This window comes from Myotis nattereri, assembly GCF_964212035.1.
Source record: "Myotis nattereri genome assembly, chromosome: 12".
Taxonomy (NCBI): Eukaryota; Metazoa; Chordata; class Mammalia; order Chiroptera; family Vespertilionidae; genus Myotis; species Myotis nattereri.
In genome coordinates this window covers 73,102,479-73,127,900 of record NC_138087.1, presented here as the reverse complement: position 1 = coordinate 73,127,900, position 25,422 = coordinate 73,102,479, and the positions used below count along the sequence as shown (strand labels likewise).

Below are 25,422 nucleotides of genomic sequence, written 5' to 3'. Positions count from 1 at the left end.
GGGGAAGAGCCTGGAGACTGTGCCCAGAGAGGGCCAGGACTTGCCCAAGGGCACACAGCACGTAGGAGGCAGAGCTGAAGTTTATGCCTCAGCTACAGACTCCAGGGCATCACATCCCCCCTCATGAATGTCCACTCCAAGACCCCAGGGCCTAGAGCTGGGAGGCTGGGGGGGTTTCAGAAGATGTGTCAGGCCCTGTCCTTGGCCTCCAAGGAAGAGCTCATGCTGAGACTTCTGTTTCTCTCCCCACCATGTGTATGAGTTCCCTCCACATGTGTGCACTTCCCTCTAGCGCCTCCCGGGGACTGGTTCAGGAGGGGCAGGATGTGTGTGTTAATCCCTGCTCTGCCGATGAGGACACGATGGGGAGAGGGACAAAAGACTTGGCCAAGGGCCCTCGGCATGTTCTTACAGGGGCCGGGATGCCATGGCCCTTCCTGCTCCTCCAGCCCCGAACAGATGAGGGCAAGAGCGGGGACAGCAGGCTGCCCGGGTGCCATCCCGCCTCCAGCCCCATGCTCTCCCTAATCCCACCCTCCCCATCTTGGAGTCTGGCCTCACTCCAATAGGACCCAGAAGCTTTGGCCAGTCCTCGGTGTGGCAGGGAGCAGGCTGGTCATTTGTATGTCACCAGATGCCAGAAATTATGAAATCAAAGTGGCATCTTTGAGTCACGACAGGAACTCCTGTTCCTTCCGTCCTCTCTTCTCTGCCCCCAACCTCCCTATACATTCAGAATCGAGTCTCAGCAGAGCAGAAGCGGTGCTGCCTGGGACATGGGGCTTAACTGTCCCCAGACGGGGATCATGGAGACCTGGGTTCGAATCCCGGCCCCACCGCTTACGAGCTCTGTGGCCCTGACTCCCCCTCAGCCTCAGCTTCTGCAGAATGTCAGACAGAGCTGCCAGCTCCTGTGAGGAAGCAGGCTGGATGCTCTCCAGGGCCGCCTTGGAGATCGAGTTCGCTGGGTGACGTGGGACACTGCTCTCCTCTCTCTGGAACTGTCTCCTCCTGTGACACGACACTGGAAGAGCTTCCTCCTTAGAAATGACTGTGGGACCTTTCAGAGCCTGGGAGGGTGTGTGGGACGGGTTCTGCATGGCTCCCCAGGGACGTGGGACGGGCTGAGGGAGGCTGGGACAGAGGGCTAGGCCTGGGCCTGCCAGGAGTTGTAGCCACTGAGCGAGGAAGCTCTGTGGGAGCCCCAGGAGCGGGGGGAGCATGGAAAAGCTGACTGGCCTGGGCTGGGGAGGGGCGGGAGGCTGTGGTTCAGAGGCTGCACAGAAGCTGCACAGAAGCCCCACGCCTGGGAGGAGGCGAGGCAAGGCCTTATTTATTCACTCGCAGGCCGCTGGCATTTGCACGCGCATGTGCTTTTTGCAGGCGTCACCTCGGGGAGACCCGGCTGAGGGCCTGGCCCACAGCAGACGCTCCATGACTATCTGTAAATGAAGGAATGTGATCCTCGCAAAAAACACACACACACACACACACAAAACAGGTTGTCTTGACTCACGGGCTGGGTTGCTTGAGGTTACCCAGATCTTTGCTGGTGGTGGGATAAGGAGGCCGCAGGGAATGTAAAGGCCTACAGACTAGATTTGGAATGACCTGGGTTTGAACCATTCCCTTATCCAGACATCCTTTCCTTCTTTCAACGAATGTTGATTGAGTGCCTTCTTGGCGTCTGGTGCTGTGTGACCTTTGGCAAGTCACTTAGCCTCTCTGAGCTTCAGTTTCTGCCTCTGTAAAATGTGAGTATGGTACCACGTACCTTTCCAGGGTTGTTGTGTGGATGCAGTGAGATGCACCCAGCACTAGAATCGGAGTCCCAGCGGGTTGCTGTGGCCGATGTGCTGATTGGTGAGGTGGGGGTATTGTTACACTAAGAGAACCAGGAGGGTTGGGCACAGGAGGACCATCCTACTGATGACGGTTAGGAATTGGAACTAGACCTTGAGAAATTCACCCCTTTCGTTAGTACAACCTAGCACCCAGGAGAATGGAGGGGTGTTTTGCTGTCTTTACCATATGCTTTGGAGCTCCTACTGTGCGCCTAGCTCCGTGCTAAGCAATCTGCATGGTGTATCCTGTGACTCCAGTGGGGGCGGGCGGGGGGGGGGCGGAGAGGGTAATTGAGGAGAGTTTCGGGAAGGGACTATTTGCAGAGCTATGGGCAGCATCAAAGGAACCTACAGGGGCTGGCATCGCACAGGAATCCAACCTGAAGGTACAAGGGGAGGGGCAGGCGTTACCAGAGCCCAGCAGAGTTAAAACATGACCGGGGTTCTTTGACAGGAGTGGGGGCCAGACTACAGCCCAGCAGGGAGGGAGCAGGGAGAGAAATACCCTGCCCACTCTCTCCTTCTGCGGTGGCCTCTCGGCCAAACCCAGCCAGGGCAGAGAGCAAGGAAGCCTGTGGGTGCAGCCTGTAGGAGCAGCTTCCCAGGGCACAGAGTGGATCTTGGGAGCAAATGGAGAATAACCAGCACACACACATGATTTTGGAAGATGAGCATTATGCCCCCATTTTACAGCTGGACAAACTGAGGCCCGAAGGCATAAGGAGATAACTTGCTCAAGGCTACACAGAGAAGCCCTGTCCCAGGAGGCCCTTCCCTAGGACGGAGACTGGGCACCCTGTGCGCCATTCTTGGGAATAATCGGGAGCTCAGATAGAGATAGGAAGGCCCTTTGAGTTTCCCTGACTTCTTCCCCTAAGGCTATAGGCCCTGAGCAGAGGTCCAGAGACTGAGAGTTCATTGCTAAGGGTCTCCCGGCAGTTAGCAGCACACAGGATTGGACTCAGGTCTCCCAGATCCCAGGCCTGTGAAACCTCTCCTTGCTTGCCACCAGGGGCCATGCCAGCCAGAGCTTACTTCTCTCTGCGAGGCTTGGCAGGCGAGCCCTTGCAGCTGGACACAAGGGTGGACTTGTTCCATCGGATGGGGTTCCCCTAGGCCTGGCTGTCGGAGGCCAGGACCCTTGGGGAAAGCCCAGAGTGGGGGTTTGCTTGTTTCCATGGCTCTGTTTGCATGAGCCCTGAGCCCAGGCCTCGTCCACCTCCCGCAGATAGGCCAGCGGCCCCCGCTCCCCTCCCCCCAGCTCTGGGCCCTCTCAGAGGCCCCGTTGTTTGCATCGTGGAGTGGAAAATCCCACCCCGGCCTTGTGAATCATCCCAGAGTCACCCGCTCAGGCTTCAGCCCTGGAAAGAAATGGCAGCGTTTTTCCACTGCATGGAGAACAGGCAGGGTCTCGGACCAGGAGAGAGGGGCGCCCCCCTCACTCACCCACTAACAAAGTGATCGCTGAGTGGGGGAGGGCCAGGCCTGTGGCTGTAGCTGGGCGTAGGGTAGTCCGGCCCAGGTGGGTAGAGCAGGGCTGGCCGGACCTGCCGCTGGGGGCTGGGCTGCCATGTCAAGGAGTCAGGCTGTGGTCTGACATCACCAGGCCGGGCCGTGGGTCCCAGCTGGCACTTAGAGTCTGCTGTGCAGATGTTGTGAATGAGGTCAGGTCCCAGCTTGGATGCCCCCGTTTCTGGGGCAGAATAAACGCCAAGAGGGAGTGTCCAGGCCCTCGGCAGTGGCAGCCTTCCAGGGTCCTGAGGGAACTCCACCCACAGATTCCCGTCCTGGGGTCCTGCACCAGCCCTTCACCCCTCCAGGCCTTGCCGTCTTCTCTGTGCGAGGGGCATGGTCTCACTTTTCCTCTTCTGCTAGATAACCTAGAGGAGGACATCAACACCACCCTGCAATTCAGGAAGTGCCGGCGTTGGGAAGCCCGCGGCATGTTCATTTGACACATGCCCACGGAAGGGAGGGGAATTATCCACGTTTGCACAGCCAGTCAGAACACCTGGCCAAGGTTTTCTGCGTGGAAGCTGCGCAGGGGAGGAGAACATGTCAAGGGGTTTGGGGTTGAATCCAGGTTCTGCCTGTTAGCTGTGCAGCCTTGGGCAAGTGGCTTTGCCTCTCTGAGCTTCTCTATGGTCTCTCATCTGTTAAAGGGGCTCGGTGATGACAACAACACCTACAGTAATGCTTAGCCTTAGCCCCTGCATTTCCCTTTAACTCCGGGTCGCGTGAAAGAGTAGGGCCAAGGAGGGCCTTCTAGGAAAGGAAACCTTTTGCTCTTCCTGAAAAACAGATGTCGAGGAGGGTGGCTTAAAATTCCACACTGGGGAGGTTCCAGCAGCTTGCTTTGCAGAAACAACAGCTAACTTTTGGGGCGTTCACTGTGTGCCAGGCACTAGGATTAGCACTTTTTATAGCTTATCTGTCAACTAGATGCTGTTCTATCTGATTTTATAGTTAAAGAATGAAGCTTTGGAGGCTGGAAGTTGCTTGCCCCGAGCCACAGAGCTAGTCAGTGAGGATGCTCAGTATCTTACACTGGGGAGCAGCAGGGGGTAGACTGGCCCTGGATCTCAAACCTACAGAACTGGACCTAGGACTGGAGACCGTCCCTTCCACCCCCGGGCTCTGCATGGGAGACTGTCGCCAACTTGGAGGCTCAGAGATGGCTGGAACTTGCCTGAGATCACACACGAGTCCCCCTCTCTCCACCCTGGGGGGACTCTTGTGTGACCTCCGGCAAGTGCTAGCTCTTTTCAGTGACCCCGGGGCCCCGGGGCCCACGTCTGCCCGTCTGGATCTCTCTGCTGATTTTCATTCATGGATGAGCAAGCACGTGGTGTTTACAGGCCAGCCCTGTGAACTGAGGCTGCCCAGCGTGAGGTCTGGATTAATTACCAGCCAAACCGGACTGGGTTTTCAACACTGATTTTAACTCCGGGCAGGAAACCTGGAATCTCTGCTGTTGATGGTTATTTGAAACAAATGAATTCCCCAGGCCTCACACATCCTCGAAAGCCTGGCTTCCTCCGAAGGCTCCGTGCTCAGCTCTTCAGAGCAGGCACTTGGTTGATCCTCACTCGCTCCTTCGGGGCAGACGGGACAGTCGCTATTGAGCGCTTTGCAAAGGGGAGCAGCGGAGAGCAGACAGGCTGCAGGGCTTGCACAAAGTCTGCAGTATCGAGTGGCAGCACCAGGATTTACACAAGGCCAGCTCGTGGTGTAGTAAGTCTGCCCGGCTGTCCCCCTTCCTGTGTGAAGGGAAGAGGGGTGCGGCCACACAGGTGCTCCCTGAGTACCCCGTGGCAGGGTTAGGCCATTCTCCCATAGGAAATGGGGAGCTATTAAATGTTGAGCAGGGGAGTCCTGTGGGAAGGTGAACCCAGGCTGTGTGGAGGACTGGAGAGGGGGGAAGGGAGAGGCAGGGAGAAGGCAGAGGCAGAAGGGGCTGTGATGAAGGCTGGGCCAGGCTGTGGCCACTGAACTAGATGAGACATTTGAGTGACGGTGGCTTACAATAATACTCTACGCACACATTTACTGCCTCGCATTTCATCCTCGAGATAATACTGTGAGGAGGGTATTCTTGTCCCCATCTTTTAGGCATAGGCTGTTTAGGGAACTTGCCCAAACCCAGCTGGTAAGTGGCAGCACTGGAATGTGAAACCAGGCCTTTATGCTCCACTGCATCTCCGTGGTGTGAAGATGCTTGGTGTGACCTTGGGCAAGTCCCTTCTCTGCTCTGCCTCTGCAGACAACTTGGCTGAGCTCAGAGGTCTGTTGCTGTATTATTTTATCAAACATTTGGCTGAGCCCTGGGCAGAGAGAGATGACTCATATCCCATTAGTTCCTTTGAGGAGACTATGATCTGGTGGGAGAAACAGGCTTCTAAGCAGACAGTTCCTTGAATAGTATAGTGGCCTTTAAAATAGAGGGACAGAGGGAACCGTGGCCCAGATTGGAGGAGGGGTCAGGCAAGGTTTCCTGGAGAAGGTGGCACCCTAACTAAGGTAGCGGAATAATAAAAGCTGAGAGTGTCAAAGGCTGAGAAACCACGGCAGCAAAGGCCAGGAAGCTCCGAAAGGCAGGAATTCCTCAGGCAGGGCCCTCAGGGAACCAGGCTCCTTAGCCGTGGGCAGAGTTCTGGGGCAGGTTTGTCGAATGAATGCTTGCACCCATTCTCTCATCATGCCACTGGGCACTGATGCTATTGCTTTCTCCTCAGGGCCCCCCTGGGCTGCCTGGGCTCCCTGGACCCCCCGGTGCACGGGGACCTCGGGTAAGTGATCGCACACCATCCTGTGGAGCCCTGGTCGGCTCTCTGGCCTGCATGCCCTGAAGTCCAAGCTCTGCTGTGTATCCTCAGGCTACTTCCTGCCCTTCCCTGGCACTCACTTTCCACTTTGTCCAGTGAAATGGACCGAGGGCTCTTAGGGGCACTGTGTGGACAGACACGGCATGGGACAGGGTCTCCGGTCTATTGTAGGTATGACCCTTGCAGCCTGGGGTGGAGAAGGGGTTTCCCCTGGGCTGATGGGCTTTGGGGTTTGTCCAGGAAGAAAGCTGACTTGGGAGGACACGGCCCTTACACCCATCTTCCTATATCTACAGGATCATCCTGTGGGGGGGATGCTGACATAGGCAGCTAGATGGGCCATGCCAGGGAGTAGGTGAGCTCCAGTGCTGAGAGGTTCAACCGGAGGCTGGAGGGTGGCTTGGCAGGGCCGAGGTGGCTGATATGAGCTAGCCCAAGCCTCTGAATGAAAAATAGCTCCTATGTGCCTGGCACATCATTTAATGCTGCCTTATCTGACCCCTTCTTCCCCAGGACCCCCATGGGTCAGGAGAGCCACTCTCATTTTAGGAATGAAGAAGCCAAGCATCTAATGAATGGCAGAGCCGGGACTAGAACCAGGCTCTTAACCCTGTGCTGGGCCCTCCCTCTTGGAGGGGAATCTGCCCCCTTCCCAAGAGGACTCAGACCCATGGCGCCTGGCATCTGTGCCCAGCCTGAATCAACCTTTCCCACGCTGGGTGCCTGGCAAAGCCCAGGCAGAGGTAGCTGCCTGGGGCATATTTTTAGCTCGGAGCCCAGTGGATGGTTCTGGTTATGCAATTACTCGAGCCCTAGTTCCCTCTAGACCCGGCCCTGTGCTCCTGGGCCCAGGGCTCTGGAATCTGCTGTCAGCAGCAGCCTTTCTTCCTGGATTTGGAGTCTCCATGGAGCACATGCCCAGAGCTTAGGACCACAGGGGTGTCATGGACACCCCTGGCCTTGGCCTTGCAGCCTGGGCCCAGGATGAGGCCCGCTGACCTAGCATCCCAGGCCCAGGCAGCCTGCCCCTGGCCCGTACTCCTCCTGAGCCCTCCGGCCTCTGAGCTATTGCTCAGGCTGTGCTCCCTGCCGGGCATACCCTCTTCTGCAAGCTCCTCCTCCATCCATGGCTCGGATCGCACGCCAGCTCCTTTGCTCCGGCGGCCCTTTATCGGGCCCTCTGGAAGGCACGGATCACTTTCCAAAACCCACATCGACCGCTGATCTCCCTTACGGAGCTGCATGCGCGTGATCTCATTGCATCTTCCCAGCCGCCCTGAGAAATAGGTTCCAATATTATCCACATTTTAGAGGTAAGGAAACAGGCTCAGAAAGGTCCGGTGACTTTGGAGAAAGTCAAACATCAGGTAGATCCAGAACCGGGATTTAACCCGGGTGGTCTGAGTCCAGAGCCTGTGGTTTTAACCATCCAGGTGCTAATTTTCTATCTTTTTCGGCTGAGCCCCTCTGGGCCAGAGACAGCCTGCTGACCCTCTTTTCCTCCCACGACCCTTCGCACAGTGCCCTGCGTGCAGCCGGTGCTGGGAAATGGTTGCTGATGAGTTCTAGTCTGGGAGTCGAGAACGTTTCCCCAAAAGAGTTGTGTGATCTTAGCCAAGTCCTTTCCCTTCTCTGGGCCTTAGTTGTGCCATCTATAAAACATGGGATCGTAGTGAGGCATTCCTACGGTTCCTCCCAGCTCTGAAATTCCACAAGTGAATGACTCTCCCGACATCCTTCTGTCTCTCATATGCCCCAGCACCCCCCCCCCCCCCAACACACCCCTCATCATTCTGTTTCTAGACTACAAATTCCATAGATCATAAAATTCCAAAGATGATAGAGTGCTGGGATTAAACAATCCCAGCTCCTCGGCACAGATGGTGGCTCTGGGGTTTAGGGGAGGGTGGGGCCTCATCTGAGGTCAGTGGCATGCCCCTTCCCACCTTCACATAGTCCCGCAGCCCATCCGCCCATCGCCCATCCAGGGAGGGACGTTGGGGAATCCCTGGGCCCTGCCCCCACCCGCCTTTCTGGGCTGCAGCATTTACAGAATCGGTCTGCTTGGCTCCCACTCAACTATGTGCTTCGTTTCTAAGCAAGGCCGTGGCTGGAGAGGGGTGGGGAGGTGGGGGCAGGGAAGCAGGAAGCCCCCACCTTCACGAGCTGCGGAGGGGGTAGCTGAGCGCTCCAACCCACCATCTTTGGAGCAGCTGGGGGCACAACTGGGGAGAAGTAGCCACCCTTGGCCTCGCATGGCTCACGCCTGGTTCTGGGGTGCTGGTCAGGGGCCCCTCCTAAAACATCCCCCCCCCAACCGTGGCCCAGTTCAGTCTGAGCTCAGAGGTTAGACCCCAGGAGCCTGGGCTGGGATGAACATCGGAGATCTCCCAGATTCCTTAGAGACCGCTGGGTCCTGTCACTGAGGGAACAGACGGGAGCCTGAGGCTGGGGGCGGGGAGGCTCGGAGTGGTTTCAGATCTCGACACTTCCCAGTCCTAGCCGGTGCCAGCAGACAGTATTAGGTAGGATGTTAGGAGGGACTGATTGTTCCAGAGGGAGGCTCACCCCTGACACCCTGATAAGCCCCCCAGGCTTAGTGAGCTTCTAAACACTGTTCTTTCTAGATGTTTTCAGAGACGGGGAGAGTTCCAGTTCAGACATCGAGGAAGAGGGAGGTGCCTCGGTTGGAATGTGACAGGCTGCAGCTGGGAAGTTGGCCTCGGACAGGGAGGAAGGCAGCGAGTTCATACACAGCCAGCCAGATGGGTCAAGAGGGGGCAGGGACAGGGCAGTGTGTCTGGAGCTGGTGTGGTGGGGGCACGGTGGGGCCTCTTGAGGTGCCTCTCCCCACCCCCAACGTCCCAGAGTATGCCTCCCGGACAAAGGCCCTCAGGAATGACCCGACTCCTGGGCCCTGTTTTTATCACTGGGCTGCAAGGCTGTAGTCCAGGCCCTTGCCGGAGAAAGTGGACGTAACTGGACCCAGCTGCTGTAGGAGATTTGGATATGGCCTGGGAAAATCCAGTGCCATGAATAAGCCCTGGACTTGAGGCCAGCGGGCCTGGTTCCGGCCCTCGCTTGGCCACGACTCTACTGTGTGACGTTGGCCAAGACTCTTTGAGTCTCTGGGCCCAGGCTTCCCAGCTGTTCCGGGGACCCTGGAGGGCGCCGTAAGCTCGGAGCCTGTAGGAACCCAAGGGGGAGTGCTGACTGTGTGGCCACAGGGGGGCTGTGCCTTTGGTCCAAAGAGGCTCAGGATGCCCTTCATTGAACCCTCAACTCCAAGGGCTCATACAACAGTCCAGCTGGAGGCTGAAGGGTGGACGTGTCCTTTAGGCAGGAGGAGTACCCAAAGGCTCTCGGGAGGAGGTGGCTTTTGAGCCAGGTCTTGAAGGATGGGTTGGGTTTCAGCTGGAGGGGTTGGATGGCACAGGCATGCCAGATGATGGGAACAACATGGCAGAGGCGGTGAGGGGAGAAAGTGCCGGGCCCAGCGCAGGGAAGCAAACAGCTGAGTGTGCTTTGAGCTCGAGGAAGCCAGCTGGGAAGGGCTGAGGCAGCCAGCTGGAGAGAGAAAGGGGGTAACATTCAGCTGTTAAGGGCTTGTCCTCTGAAGTCACATCTGAGGTTGAGATCTAGCTCTTGTCCCTGAGCAGCTGGGTGACCTGAGAAAGTGATAAACCTCTGAACACCAGCTTCCTCGTCTCCAAAATAGAAATAATGATAGCCCCGATCTCGTGGGTTAGTGGGTAAAACGGGATCGTGAGTGAAAAGTGCTCAGCACAGGGCCAGGCATTCGGGCGGCCCGTCGCAATGCTGCGCAGACTTGGTGGGGAGAGAAGACGTAGGGGCCCCTCTCAAACATTCTTCCTGCCCAGCCTTTGCCAGTTCAGGCTGAGCCCTGAGGTGAGACCCCAGGAGCAATGCCGCTCCGACGTGGTGAGGGGAGAAGGCGCAGCGGCAGAGGGAACCCGCGGTACTGCTGTAGGAAGTGGAAGGGCCCCGGCTCCCCTCACCTTTGTGTTTGCTTCTTTTTCAGGGTCCTCCTGGGCCTCACGGAAATCCAGGCCTCCCCGGCCCTCCCGGAGCCAAAGTGAGTATTTGCTGTGGGATCTGGAGATCAGGCCATGGGGTGGGTGCTGAAGTGAGGCCCACATGGGAGCGCTTCCCAGGGGCTCCTGGTGGGAGGTCCTCAGGTCCACCGGCCCCAGGCACTCCTTGAGCACCAGGCCTGTGCCAGGCGGGGGACACAGTGAGGAGTGAGGAGTTTAGCCTCTGGTTGGGAGGGACTTCGGAGGGAAGGAGCACTGGAACCCAGAGCCCTCAAAGGGAGTAGGAGGGAAGATCATTTGATGCTAAGGAGGGAGGGCCTGGAGTGTCTGACCAGGGGACTCAGGTCCGCGTGTGAGCTGGGGAGGGGTGTGGAAAGATGGTGTGTGAGGAAGGTCCCTGGATGACACGTGGAAGAGGGACTGGGGTGGGGACCAGAGCAGAGGCAGAGAGACCTGGGTGGTCCAGGGGAGAGAGGAGGCTAGCCTGGGCCAGCTTGGGGCTGTGGGAGGAGGGGGAGTGGGTGTATTCACAATGCGGAAATAGGGTAGGGAGGACTTGGATGAGAGGTGAGACGGCTCCCCGGTGTTAGAGACGGAACCTGGGAACCAGGGAGAAGGACTAAGATGATGTTGTGTTTGGAACCTGTGGTCCAGCGAGGTGGAGACGATTCATGGACAAAAAACACTCTAAGACTCAGGAAAGTTCTGAGCTGGAGATAGGACCTTGGGAGATGGCTGGCACACAGATGCCACCTTCCCCAGGGAGCTTCTGGAAATGGCCCAGTGAACTTCTAGATGAGCCCACAGAGACCAGAGTGACTGGTGCTCCGAGGGCCGTGGGGAATTCTGGCCCGGGTTCATTCCTGGGGCGTGGTGAGAGAACAGGGTTGTCAGGGCGGTGGGTGGAGTGAGAAGTGAGGGCGCCAAGAGGAGTGCCAGACCAGTGAAATTTAGGTCACAGGGAGAAGTGTGGAGGAATGGCCGGGGAAATGGGAGGAGGGGGAGGAAGATGCAAGGCCAGGGAAGCCAAGAGCTCAGCGATTGGGCTGAAGGAGCTCAGGGCAGGCTGGGAAGGGCAGAGGGACTCCTGGTTAGGACGCTGCTCAGCCCAGACTGTCATCTAAGGGGCGGCCAGGTGAAGAACCTCTCTGGGCTTTGGTTGGCCCAGGCGCAAGGTTGTTCTTTGTTAACCCTACTGTCAAGGTTGAGTGGCTGAAGTCAGCCATTAACTGATTAACCCAGGTTGGGCAGTGAGTGACGGCTGGCAGCCTCCGGAGTCCAGTCCTGACTCCTGGAGCAGAACTCCTCTGGCTCCCAGCTTGTCGGGGAGTTTGGGGCAAAGGTCATACACAGGTAGACCTGGATACATGAACATATGGCACCAGAATGCTGGTGCAGGAGCACCAGCCTCAGCCCCTGTGGGTCCATGACTCTGTGGCCAGGGCTGGGCTGGGTCCTTCCTTAGAAGGTGTGCATGGGAGCATCAGATGCCCAGCGCCTAGCAGCTGCCCAGAGGGGCTCTGGGTTTTAACAAGGCAAATACTGATGATAATATCTACCATATATTGGACCCTTACTATGCACTGGACACTACGCACACTCTTTATGTAGCTTATCTCAATTGATCCCCACAAAGATCTATGAGGTAGGTGGAGATACTGTACCCATTTATGGATGGGGAAACTGAGGCTCCAGCAGATGAAGACACTGTTCCCTGGGAGGACCTGCTTCTCCGCTCCAGGGGGGACCTCCTTGGGAGATGGGGTACACCAGGATGCTGAGATCAGCAGCTGTTTTGAATGGCCAGGTTTGCTCAGGAATATATCTGTCTGGTCTGGGAGGTGAGACAGGTCTTCCCAGAGGATGGGGAGGTTGAACTGAGGTCTGAAGTGCTGCAGGTAACTAGGCAAAGGGGCAGGAGAAGGCTGCGGAGGGCCGCAGGCCTGTAGGTGGTGCTAAGACTTTTGGACTTTATCCAACGAGCAGCAGGAAGCCATGCAAAGATTTGCAGCAGAGGTGACACGATCAGATGAGGTTTGCAAAGGCTGCTCAGGCAGCTTGGGAAGCAGGGCCTGGCTGATGGTTTGTAGAAATTATTTATGTTTATATATTAAGGTTATTAAGAGTTTATCTACCTTATAAATATTTTCTGATTTACTGTTTGCCTGCTAAGAGTATTCATGATGATTTTCACAAATCAAAGTGTGTGTATGTATGTGTATATATATATATATATATATATATATATATATATATATTACTAACAATAATCGCTAACACTGATTAGGAACTTAAAACATGTGAGTTTGGAGAGGGCTCCACCATATGTGAAATGTATGGTTATTTACTTTTATTCTTACACATTTCTTTCCCATCCTAAGATCAGATAGGTATTCACTTATATTTCTAGTTATTGCATAATATCATTTGTACTAAAAAAGTTTAAATCATCTGGAATTAATTTTCAATAATGTGACAATATGAGGTAGGGCTCTAACTTTATTTTCCCTCCAATAGTTAACTGTTTATTAAATAAACTTTCCTCCACTCATTACTGTATGATAGATCAGAGTCTATTTCAGTCCATTGAAGTATGTTTCATTGCTATTTATATTTTTTATGTTAGTAAAGTGTCATTTTATATTATGACATTTACTGTCTTTATACTGTGTGTCTTCCCGCCCCTGTTCTTTTAAAATATTTCTGGCTATTTATTCTGTCAGATGTACTTTAGTATGCTCCTCTTAATAATTTCCTTATAAAACCCTCTTGGGGTTTTATTGGAATTGTATTAAATGTGCATATTAATTTATGAAGAATCAACATCTTTAAAATATTAAAGCTTCCCACTTAGTTGAGTTTTTTTAAATGTCTCTTAGTAACTTTTATTGTTTTTATTGCATAAGCCCTGCACAATTCTTATTAAGTTTATAGTTGGGAATTTTATATTTTGTTGTTGTTATGAATGGAATATCTTCCTCATTATATTTTCTAGCTTGGCTCTCAGCTATTGAAGAGAACTGTTTACTTTTGTATTTTTGCACTTTTTGTGTTTATTTTATAAACATGCTCTTTACTGAATTATCTTATTAATTCTAACAGTATTTCAGTTAGTTCTCCTAGATTTTTCTAGACAGGCACTCATCTTTTTTTTTTTTTTTGCAAAGAAGGAAATATTTTTGTCTCCTTTTCCTCAAAGGTTAGTAGTCTTATTTGTTTTTCCTGCCTTATTGCATTGGTCAGAACTTCTAAACACACAAAATAGTAGTAGTGATAGTGGAAAGTCAGTGAATCTTCAGAGGAGGTTCCAGGCCTGTGGCTAGATCAGATCTCTTCACCTCCCACCCTACCCACAGGACAGGGGCTCCACACAGTTCCCATTCCTACTGTGTTTGGAGCATTTACAATTCGCCTTCCCATCCACCTTCTAGTTGTTGAAGGCTCTGTTCACGAGCCAGGCAGTTCCCTACACAGAGAAGAAAAGCAGTTTGTCCAAGGTTACACAGGCTCTTGGACTGGAGAGCTGGGTTGGTGACCAGGTTCTTGTCCTCACCAGGGTGTAGACAATGGATTAAAGTTTACATCTTCCTTATGTCTCTTACTGGGGAATTGGCAGGAGTATGGCTGGGAAGATGTCTAGCCTTTTCCATCGTGGAAGTCACACCTTCCCCTGACCAAGGTGCCTGGAGCATCTCTTGAGCTTTAACTTCATTGGCTCCCTCCTCATCTTCCTCCAGCCTTAGCTTAGCTGTAATTCCTGTTAGGGATTTAGCCCTCAGTCCTGAACTTCCTCCTGGACTCCACGTGTTATCTGCAGAGTATTGAAATGTTCAGAGCTTGAGCTCTGAAACCAGGCTGCCTGCGTCTAAGCCCCACTTACTAACTGTGTGACCTTAGACAAGTTACTTACCTTCTCTGTGCCTTAGTCTCCTCCTGTGTGACATCGGGAGAGGGGTAATTGCCACCACATAGGTTTATATGTGGAGAGCTTAGGCGTGTATTCGGTAGATGCTAGGCTTATTATTACCATTACCCATCTCTCTGGCTTCTCCCTCAAGAGCATCCCAGGGGCGATCCCTGTGTCTCGTTCACCACTGTGGTATTCCCTGCAGTCATTGCCGGACTTGGCTCGCAGTAGATGGTCCATACGGATCTGTACCTGTGGATGTTGTCCTCAGGCGGGGATTACATCCCAAGCACTGTGCTGCTGCTGACAGCCCACAGAGAATCCCATAAATAACTAAAATGCCCCAGTAACAGCCCCTGGCAAGGGAGCAAGGGCATCATCTCTTTGGGCCTCAGTTTCCCCTTTTATAAAATGACAGAATAGGATACATGGAGGCCCACTCCAAAAGCTTTTTAAGCCCAGCCCCTTTACCAGCTGTAGACGGAGGTGGGCAAGGGCGGGTGGGGAGAGTAACTGTCCTTTTTTGGCCACTGGAAACCCAGGGAGCCCTGGGCCTGGCCTTGCATCATGGACATAAAAGGTAGTGGAGTCGGGCTTGTGAGCAGCAGAGGGTGGGAGAGTGTCAGTGAGGGGCAGCCGCAGTGTGAGATCCCAGAGGGCAGGTTCTGCAGAAGGGACTGGAGGGGCCCAGGGAACAGAGGGTTGGGGTCCTAGTGGGGAGGGGCTGCCCTTCAGCCTGGGGCAGCTGGAGGGGGTGGGGGAAGTACCCAGGCTTCCCATTTATAAACAAGAGCTGAAAACTCAGACAGACCGGGATGAGTCAGACCTAGTAAGACCTGGCCTCTCACCTGCGTGTCACCCCAGGCTGTGACTCAGCCTCTCTGAGTTGCATCACAGCAGGGGGGGGGGGTGCGGGGGCAGGTTGTTAAGAGGACTAACGGAGCCTGGCACAGTGTTGGGCACGGAGTAGGTGTGCAATAGAAGTCTGCTCCCTTCCCTCTGTAGAGCCCTATCCAGTTTGTAATGCAATGATTTCTTGAGAAGAGCGATTGAGTCAGAATTTGGAAGGTCTGGGTTCTGACAAAGAAAAGAACCAAATGGGAATTAATTGAACTTGGCCAAACCACCCCTCCTATGTGTCACATTCATTATCTCACTGGCTCCTTACCAAGAAACCTGGAAAGTTAGCTGGTGTATGTGCGTGTGTACAAGTGTGTGTATGTGTATGCACCCATGTGCACATGTGAGTGTGTGTGCAAATGCCAAGGGCACATGTATGTACCTGTGTGTAGGTGTATGAGCATGTGTGCATGAGCCTATGGGCATGCATGTGCATGCATGAGCCTGTGTGTAAGTGTGTGCATGCACCTGGGTGAGAGTGTGTGCACACACCTGAGTGCACGTGTGTGCATGTGTGTGTGTGCAGCTGTATGTGCTCTTGTGCATGTATGTGTGCCAGTGTATGCATGTGTGCATGCCTGTTTGTGTGTGCTGCACAGCCCCCATTTTAAAGGTGAGAAGACAGGGCCCAGAGAAGTGAAATGATTTGTCTGAGTTCCCACTGTGAGACCCTGGCTTCACCCCAGGACTTCTGACTCAGGGTCCAGCTGGGAGCGGGAGCGTGGGAGTGAGGGTGAGGGACAGGCTCAGGGGCTCTTGGAAGGTGACATCAGGGTGGACCGACTTTCCAAAGGGCTGTTTGCTGAGTAATTTAGCCAGGTTGGGCCAAATGAGCGGGCCCACAGCCAGGAGCGCTCTTTCCAGCCTGTAGGAGACGCAGCTGGTGAACTGGCCCTTTCTCTGGGCCCAGCTCTCAGGAGCCAGACTCTGCAATGGGGACACTCCCAGATCTAAACACAAAGGGTGCTTGTCTCTGACAGAGGACCCGCTGCTGGTCTGTTTCTCCCTGAAATACTACCAGTTCTAACTCATCTTCAGGGCTCTCATCTTGGCTGGCCAGCACCTCTTCCCGGGGCCTGGACTGTCTCTTTCTTCTCTCTTGGTCTCCGTTTTCCTGTATATGTTATGGGGTGATAACGCTTCCCCTGCCCACTGCATTGGGCTGTTGTTAGAATCGAGTGAGGTGAGGGATATTGCAAACTCTGAGGGGCTGTTCACAGATGCAAGTGGGTATTACGGCACCCACCCTGGATACTTAGAGTGCTGTGGGGAGCGAACTGGAAATGAACCGGGGCGTCTCTTGTCTGGGTCTCAGAAGCTCTCTGAGAGCCCAGGGGAACCACCTGGGAGGCAGTCCTAGCAACTTTCATGTGTTAGGTCGTGCGACCCGTACGCAGGCCCCGACTGGGGAGGACACACTCAAGCTGCCTCTTGAAGAATGTTTATGTCTGGCTAGTGAGGCCTGTGGAATGGTTTCCTAGGTGGGAGTGGCCGCCTGTGCGAGGGCCTGGCAGCTGGGAAGTGCAGAGCATGGCTGAGGAAGGGGCTGTGGTCTGGGGAAGGCAGAGACGACCCTGTCTGTGTGTGGCTGGTGAAGGAGAGTCAAATCTGGGTAGGATGATTGGGACCAGGGGACCCAAGACTTGGGTCGCCAGAGGAGGGGTTTGGACTTTGTCATCACGCAGTCAGTGGGGAGCGTGGAAGGTGGAGTCTGGAGTAGTGGGGTGTGTGAGTGGGGGTGGAGGGAGGGTGTTTAAGCGGGGGACAGGGCTTAGAGTAGCGTGTGGGAGACATCAGTGGAATTATTTTTGTTTCAGGGACAGAAAGGGGACCCGGGACTCTCACCGGGAAAGGCCCACGATGGGACAAAGGTAGGTTTCCAGGGCCCCTGAGCTCAGGGCAGGGGGAGTGAGCAGCAGGGAAACCGCCGGGCCCTGGGGGAGCCCTCCTGGGCTGCCGCCTGACAGTCTGGAAAGGTCAGCGCTGGTTTGGTTTTTACCTTGAAGTCCTTCCGCCTTTCCCCACACCAAGCCCAACGCCATTTCCTACTGTCTTCTGGGGCTGCAGCCAGTAACACCCACAGAAGGTTTCCCCAAGGACCTTCTTGGGGAATGTCCTTTTGTCTAATACGTGGCATGGCTTTCCGTAGGGCCTTCTAGGTGACCCTTGGCATCCAGAAGCTTCTTGGTCGCACATGCCCAGGAAGCTTCCAAAAGACATTCAAAGTCCCCTCCGAGGTTAATAGACAGGTGTGTGAACGTCTAGGAGGTGGGAAGGGAACGGGCCAGGGGAAGGCGATGAGACCAGAGGTTTCCCCATGGAAGAGAAAGCACAAGCATTCTTCCCTGATGCGTCCCCATCCACTAACCAAGGGACCTGGAGGGAGTGCAGGACCCTTGGGAACAGGGGACCCCAGAACTCCAGGTAAGGCCCCCAGCGTCTCAGAGCTCCAAATCCTGGAGGGAACACCCCAGTCTGTCTGGTTTCCTCTGGACTCAGCCTAGGAGCCCTCCTGACAGGCAGAACACTGCTTCCCACGCCGGCCTCCTGTGCTGGGGCACATACAAGTGGCAGCTCCCTTCGGTTTCCCCGAGTCCCAGGAGGCTCACCCCTTCACATCCTCACTGATGCTCTTTTTCATTCATTACACTGGGTGCAAATGTTCACACGCACTCCTGTCTGCTCCTCGTTGTAACCTTGTAAACCAGGGCAGATGGGCCCAGCTTGCAGATGAGGAAACAGGGGCCCCGGAGGCGGGTGGCTGCTGGAGCTCACACAGCTGGCTGGTGCAGAGCAGGATTGGTACCCAGGTCTTGTCTCTTGCTCCTGGGTTGTCTGTTCTCAGGTCTCATGGGGGTGGCAGAAATGCCTCCTACGGTGACCACCATGCCTGGTGACCACCATGCCCGGCAAGGATGAGGAATGCAGAGGGAGGGAGGGAGGGAGGGAGGGAGGGAGGGAGAGAGAGAGTGCTGATTGGATTGAGGCAGATGAATTACATGCCCCCTGGGACAGTGGTTCTCAAATATTTAGCATAGGACCTATTTCCCAAATGGTATTCTATACCAAAGTCCACTATAGAAAATATAGGGTTTCCCCCCAAAATGTATGCACACACTTTGAATAATGATAAAGGCAGCGCTTATTAAGATACATTTTATTTTCAAAATTGAGCTCTCAGCTGTTAAAGTATGTCTACATTTTGGGGGACACCCTGTAGATCGAATGAAGTGACTGGGTTATGTGGAGAGGGGCTGGACACCCTGCCCACTGGGCTGCCCTCACTCCGCTCAGAGGCCCCAGTCTCTCCTGAGGCCTCCAGGCCTCCTTGAGTCCAGTTCATGAACAACTGGCCATGAGCTCTCACACTTCAATTTGACACGTGTCTCTGCTCCCATCCCCCTAGCTCACCCCTTGTCTCTGTCTTGCAGGGCGACATGGGCTTGCCCGGGCTCCCTGGGGATCCAGGACCGCTTGGACGAAAGGTACACCTCAGTTTCGATGCTTTGCCTTGTTCAGTGGGCTTCCTAGCAAGCAGGGTCATCTGGCAGGAGCTGGGAACCGCCTGTCCCAACCCCCCGCCTGCCTCTCTTAGCCCCAGCCCAGCTCCCTAGGCACAGGGAACATTGGCGGGAGGGGAGAGAGGTTTGCTAGGGTCTGTGCTTGCCTGGGCGGGCAGCACCTTGGCTTGGAGTAGGCCTCCCCTAACCATGGTTAATGAGGTGTGACAGGAAGTGGCCCTGGTTCGCTGTCCTTCCTCTAGGGGTGCAGCTACTCCTGGGAGGCCTTTCTGAGGCCTTTCTGAGGAATATTGCCAGAGCCGGGAGGACCTGCATTGGCCCAGGGCTCCACCTCCGACCTGCTGAGTGGCCTTGGGCCTGCGTATTACCTCCCTGAGCCTCAGCCTCCTCCTACCTGGATGGTGGCAATAACCCTGCCTCCCTTGACTCTCTACTGCCTGGGGCTGTCGGCCTGCAGCAGAGAAATTGGGAGAGTGGACTCTGGGGTCCATCAGACCTGGGATCTATTGCTGGTACACCGACTCCCAGCTGTGTGACCTTGGGCAAGTCTAGAACCTCCCTGAGGCTAACCTTCGTCCCTCCCTGGTACGCTGCAGGGGAGGCAAATGCTCTGTGAAGGCAGTACGTGCTCTGTACCTTCTGAGCTGTTGTCATGCTGCTCCCGACCTTGTCCCTGTTTCAGCCAAGGCGGGGGGAGTTACTTCTCTAAACGCCCTCACAGGAAAGTCTACCTTTCTCCTAGACGGTGGGTCCCTGGCTTCCAGTGTCCCTGGATTTCTCCCTAATTTCCCAGCCAGGGTCCCCCATCCTTCAGACTCAACTCTAGCTGCTCCCACTCCAGGAAGGCCCCCTGGGGCCACAGCCTTCAGGCCAGGAGCCTCCACTCTGCTCAAGGACCCCTGGCCCATCTTAGCTTAGTTATTTTCACCCCGAGTCCAGCCTTATCAACCGGATAATGCAAGTCTTGTTTTGTCACCTTCCCTACTGAGCCTAGCCTGGGACTGCACATAGTAGGTGTCCAGGAAACAGGAGGAGGACAGTGCAGGTCAAGGGTCAACTGCTTCTTTGCAGGGAACTCCCCCACTGCTGATGGGTTTTCCGGTAGATACATCAGCATAGGTCTCCACGTCTTAGGCTTCTACACTGGCTCCCAGCTGTGGCCACAGCTGTCATCTCTCTGGGCCATCTGGGTCTCATCTGGACAGCTGTGGTGCCTCCTGGCTCCTTCCTGGCCTTGCTCCAAGGGTCCCCATGGCACAGGGGACTTGGAGCCTCATGTCCCCCTCAACCATTTCTCCAGACCGGAGCCTGTGGCTGGCTGTGAGCTGGGGAAACATGGAATTTTTTGGCTCAGAGAACACAGGGGGACTCCCTCTCCCCACTCACTTCCCCTCGGGCTCCAGCGCTTTCTGATGGATGAGGTGTGAGTGGAAAGTCTCCTTCCAGTCCTGGCTCATAAAGCAGCCAGTGGTGGTCTCGCTCTGCGTGGGTGTGGGAGTCTAGCAGAGGTGGCAGGAGATGGGAAAGCAGACGGCCCGGCTCCTGCCTGGGTTCCAGGGCTCCCTGCTCTCGGCAGATGTCCAGGGAGGCCAAGAGCCCCCAACCAAGATGGACCAGCTCACCTGAGCAGGGAGGGGTGTCTTTTGTAAATTAAGGAAGAGCTTCCATGCGGTGAAAAAAGTATTTGGCAAAGCCATTTGCACCCCTGGGCCAGCCCAGGCAAACACGGAGGAGTTTGGTCTGTGGCAGCCCTGTGTCACCTGCTCACGGAGGGTGGTAGGCAGAGAATGGGGGAGCTCAGGTCCCCGGGGTGGGAAGGAGGACAGACAGGGTGGGTTGCTGCCTGGGAGCCTCACTGTTTGTAGGTAGTTTCTCCTCCACAAGCATCTTTGGTGACAAATGTGGCCACTTTGCCTGGTCCTGTTGGGGGCTTTTCTGCCTCATCTCGTGGGAGCCTCGGGAGAAAGCAGACATCCTCTTTGCTCATCAGCATGTGGAATCGGTGTCACCTCAGAGTGACACCAAGAATCCTCTTCATTCTTTTATTCGACAGAATTAATTGAATGCCGGGCACTGAGCTGGATAAATAGACAAAATTCTTGTCCCCCAGAGCTTCTACTCTTGTGGGGAAAGGCAGACAATAAAAAGAAAAACAGTGAAAATATAAGGTTTATTAGAAGGTGAAAAGGCCTACGAGACGAAACAGGCAGAGAGAGGAGCTTGCGTTGGGAGAGCTCCCATATTGAATAGTGTGGCAAAGGGGAGGCGGCATAGGAATTACTGCTCCTCATCACATCGTTCCCTCACAATAGCCTCCAGGAGGTAAGGCAGTATCATGCCTCTTTAGAGCTGAGAAAGCCAAGGCCTGACTAGGTCTCATTCATTCATTCATTTATTCATATGCGTTCATTCGTTTGTTCATTTATTCATATGCGTTCATTCATTCCACCAGTCATTCATTCAGCAAACGTGTACCCTTATACCAGGCCGTGTGCCAGCAATGGTGTTGAATGCATTGAGATCATCGAGAGGCCTCGAGGAGGCTGAGGTCTGCAGCAGTGGTTCCCGGCCCCACCCTGCATTAGAACCCCTGGGGAGCTCGCCCACCGCAGGGATCCTGGGTCTCTTGGTCCAAGTGGGACCCTAGCACAAGCTTCTCAGGGGCAGCCAAGACAGAGTCAATGGTTTAACGGAAATACCCCTCAGGGTCACTAAGCCGCAGAGCTGGGATTTGAACCTCGGTCTCTGACCCTCAGGCCCTCCCTCCCTCCCCTACGCTGCATGAAACCACTTCTCAGGTAAGAGTGGGTCCATCAGGTAGAAAAGGGGCTCCCCGCCCGAGGCGAGTTTCTCTGCATCCGCCTGCGATGCTTGCTGAGGAGCTTGGCTGAGCCAATTCCCGAGAGCTGGGCAGGTGCATGGACCATGGCAGACACCTGGATGGAAGCCAGCTCTGTCCCTTTCCTGCGGGGTGAGCTTGGGCACATGGCCTGGGTTGCTCCATAGGCTGGTTGGGACGGTTCAGTGAGATGTTACATCCCCAGGACCTAACACAGGGTTGGCACTTGGGAGGCACTGCATACTATTTGTTAAATGAGTGAATGAGTGATCATGATGATCTTGAAGGGGAAGCGCTGAAGGTCACCAGAACACCACCTGCACCCTGGGAGGGCAAGTCCCGTGCTGTCCCTAGTCTGACCCTCCTCCCTTCTCTTCTGTAGACGGGTACTTCTCAACCGGGGGCGATTTTGCGCCCCAGGGAACAGTTAGCAATGTCTGGAGACATTTTTGGTCATCACAACTGGGAGGGGGTTGCTGCTAGCTTTTCTAAGGAGTGGAAGCCAGAGATGCTGTTAAATGTCCCACAGAGCACAGGCCTGCTGTCCCACCCCTGCGCTGATCCAGCCCGCAGGGCAGCGGTGCTGGGGCTGAGCACCTGCTGAGAAGTCCTCACTCCACCCCACCCTGCATGCCCTCTGGTACTCCTTCCTCCAGCGCCCTCCTGCAGCCCTCACCCTGCCCGTGAGCCCTCCCTCTGCCACCTGAGTTGACCACCGTCTGTGAGAAGCTGTAATAGAAGGGAGGGCAGAGGGGGCCATCTGGGAATGCTTTGGGGGAGTGTGATTGAGGCTGCCAAAGGCGGCCTCCTGCCTTTCTGCAGACCTACCGCTCTCCCTGCACGTAGCACCCCCAGTTCCACACAGAGCCCCTACCACAGTGGTTCTCAACCTTCTGGCCTTTAAATACAGTTCCTGTTGTTGTGACCCAACCATAAAATTATTCTCGTTGCTACTTCATAACTGTAATGTTGCTACTGTTATGAATCGTAATGTAAATATCTGATATGCAGGATGGTCTTAGGTGACCCCTGTGAAAGGGTCATTCGACTGCCAAAGGGGGCGCGACCCACAGGTTGAGAACCGCTGCCCTACCGAGACCTTTCTCGAGGCCCCCCCTGCTGTGGGGCTGCCCTGGGCCTCGGGCCCACACCCATTGCCATTTCTGAGGTCTAGTTCCCTCTGCTCTCCAACCTGCTCTTCCTTCAAACTCCGTGTATAATGCCGCCTGCTGCTGTTGGGCTGTCTGCCCTCTCCGAGCCTCAGAGAGTGTATTAATATGTATTTAATACTCAAAACCTCTTCGAGGAAGTGTGGAGTGAGTTTGTTTGCTTCACCAGTGTATTCTCAGTGCCTGGCACAGCTGAATGAATGGGCCATCCAGAAACTGGGCCTGCCCTGACGTCTCAAGTGCCCACTGAGCAGTGTGGCGTCGGAGACCTGGCTGTGCCGTGGTGGACTGTGCTTTTGGGAAAGCCCCACACTCAGCATCCTGTCGTTTCTGAGCCAACAGGATGCTCTGAGAGAGCCGCTGGGGAAGCGGAGGTCCGGGAGGGGCAGGGACTTGCCCAGCATCATGCCATGGGTTCCCCTACCTCTTGGCATGTTTGTTCCTTGCTGATTCTTTCTGTCAAGTGTCCTGTCGATTGCCCCTGTGTGGCAGGTGGGCTGCGAGGTGGTAGGGTAATGCTAAGCTGGTCACGTGTGGTGAGTCCCACTTTGCTGCAGGAGAAGCCAGGACCTGCAGGCTGAGATGGAGCCTGGGTGAACATGTTGGTCCCCAGGACCCCTGGGCAAGGACAGGACCCCCTCCTCTCCCTGCCCAAAGCCCAAATAGCATCCCAGCCGGCAGGGAGACTGTCTGCAGCAACAGTGAGGTGATGTCTGGTTTCTCCTTGTGCATTGTAAGCAATGATTAATCTGGCTCCCAAATCAAAATATAGACCGCGCTGTATTATAAACACGGGTCCTGTGGAGACCCGCCTGCCGGGCAGCTGGAGGCCCTGCAGGCTCCAGGGTCCCTGGAGCATCCTGGGGCATCTGCGCTCCCCTTCTGCCAGTCGGGCACCGCTCACACGTGGGGAAATCACTGCCCGTGGGTCCACCTTGCGGTCAGCGCCTGCCCCATAATTGCTGGGCCCTGGAGAAGGTAATGGTTTAGAATGATGGTTGCAGGTCCTGGGGCCCTGTCATTTGAAGCTATTTAGCTGGCCCAGCTTGGTAAACACGTTCAAGGTACTTTCAGGGAGCATACAGCCTCCCACCCACTCCACCCCCATGCATGGCAGTGCTCCGTCCATCCAGCCAGGAGAAATGGATATTCATGGCAATGTTCAGGGCCCTTCAGGATCCACTGTTTGAGACAGATCTAGGAATCGTGGCCTTCTGAACAAAGCCCAGCCCAGCCGGTCCAGAGCCTGGGGGACAGTCCAGGCTTGGTGTAACTTGCTAACTGATCTTGGGCAAGTCCCTTCCCCTCTCTGGGCCAGTTTCTCAGCCTGCCCAGTGAGAAAGGAGGTTGTGAAATTGATGGCTTCGACCCTTCCAACTCAGATACTCCAGGGTTCTGTGACCGTCCTCTGGCCAGCAGTGCTGCAGTGATCTGTCCTGGGAGCTGGGTGTCACAGGGGGTCTTTCCGGGGTGGCCCTGTGGACCTCCGGCCTCAGTAAGTGTGTACATTACAGTCACAGGCTAGCACTGCCCTTGGGAAGCTGAGTGGCCCCAGGAAAGTCACTTTGCCTCTCTGAGCCCCAGTGTCCTCATCTGGCAAGTGTGCCCAGTAATTTCCACCTCCCAGGCATGATGTCAAGGAGTTGGTGAGCTGATGCATTTAAGGCGTTCGTGCCGAGCCAGGCCTAGGGCAGGCCACGGTCCACGTCCCTGATGATCATTCGTTTCCTTTTAGCTGTGTCACGAGTGAAGGGTTTACTTGAAATCTCCTCCTGGAATTACGCTGGCTACGCTTCTCTGATAAAGCATTGGTTTCCAGAAGGTTCCTTTTGGCTTCGGAGGGAGCACCTTTCATGCTTCTCTTGGGATCTTTGCCCCGTTATTGCATTGGGCCTTTGCAGCAACCCCCTCAGGGTAGGCAGAGGGTGACAGAGTGAGGCTCAGAGAGGGCAATCGCCTGTGCCAAGTCACACAGCCTAGAGCTCGAGGCTCCATGCAAAAGTTTTGCTTTTTCTTTCTTCTCTGCAAGCTCCAAATGGAGAAGGATAATAAAGGTAATTATATGGAACCCTCCGTGGTTTCTCATCATATTACCCCCCCCCACACACACACACACACACATGCTCCGGCTTCCTGCTTCTCTGACCGCTCCTTCCCCTCTACCTCTCAGCCCTACTCATTCTGCTCCAGTCACGTGGAGCAGACCTCGCTCTTCTCAAACCCACCTGTGAGCGTTCTTGCCTCAGGGCTTCTGCACCGGCTGTTCCCTCTGCCTGAAATGCCTTTCCTCTGAGAGCCAGACCCACGTCCAGCTCTCTCAGCTCGTTCATCTCAGAGCAGCCTTCCCTGCCCGCCCACCTGCGGCCATGCCCTCCCTGCATGCCACTCTCTGTCCTCTAACTCTGCTCATTTTTCTTCAGGGCACTGGTCACTACACCCATTATCTCTTTTTAAAGTTTTATTCTGAATTATGGTTTTAAAAAACATAAAATTTAGCATCTTAACCATATTTAAGGTTATAATTGTGTTAAATATATTCACAGGGTTGTGCAACGGTCACCAGAAAGCTTGCAAACCTGAAACGCTGCCCCCATGAAAAAAACTACTCCCCACTTCCCCCTCCCCCAGACATTATCCTTTCTAATTACTTCTTTTCATATCTCCTTAATTGCACTGTACACCCCATTAAGGCAAAGGATGTTGTATTCTCATGCACCCCACGCGTAGAATGGTGCTGGCGCATACAACTTCAGATAGTGTTTGTTGAATGAATGAATGAGGCAGGAAGATCATGTTGATAACACCAGCCAGTCTTTACAGGGCCCTGGAATTAATGCCAGATACTGTGCTAAGTGCTTTACA

The 25,422-nt window shown here is 54.7% G+C and overlaps 1 protein-coding gene across 1 annotated transcript in view; it reads left to right on the top strand.

The window, feature by feature from the left end:
* The window catches only part of COL27A1 (collagen type XXVII alpha 1 chain), a gene marked incomplete at its 5' end in the record, with an annotated part of 128,550 nt that overhangs the window by 12,173 nt on the left and 90,955 nt on the right, over positions 1-25,422 (top strand). The window contains 4 exons of the mRNA XM_081103611.1: positions 6,080-6,133; positions 10,212-10,265; positions 16,849-16,902; positions 18,463-18,516. Of these exons, the coding sequence (XP_080959737.1) occupies positions 6,080-6,133; positions 10,212-10,265; positions 16,849-16,902; positions 18,463-18,516 (216 nt within the window). The remainder of the gene's footprint in view (positions 1-6,079; positions 6,134-10,211; positions 10,266-16,848; positions 16,903-18,462; positions 18,517-25,422) is intronic.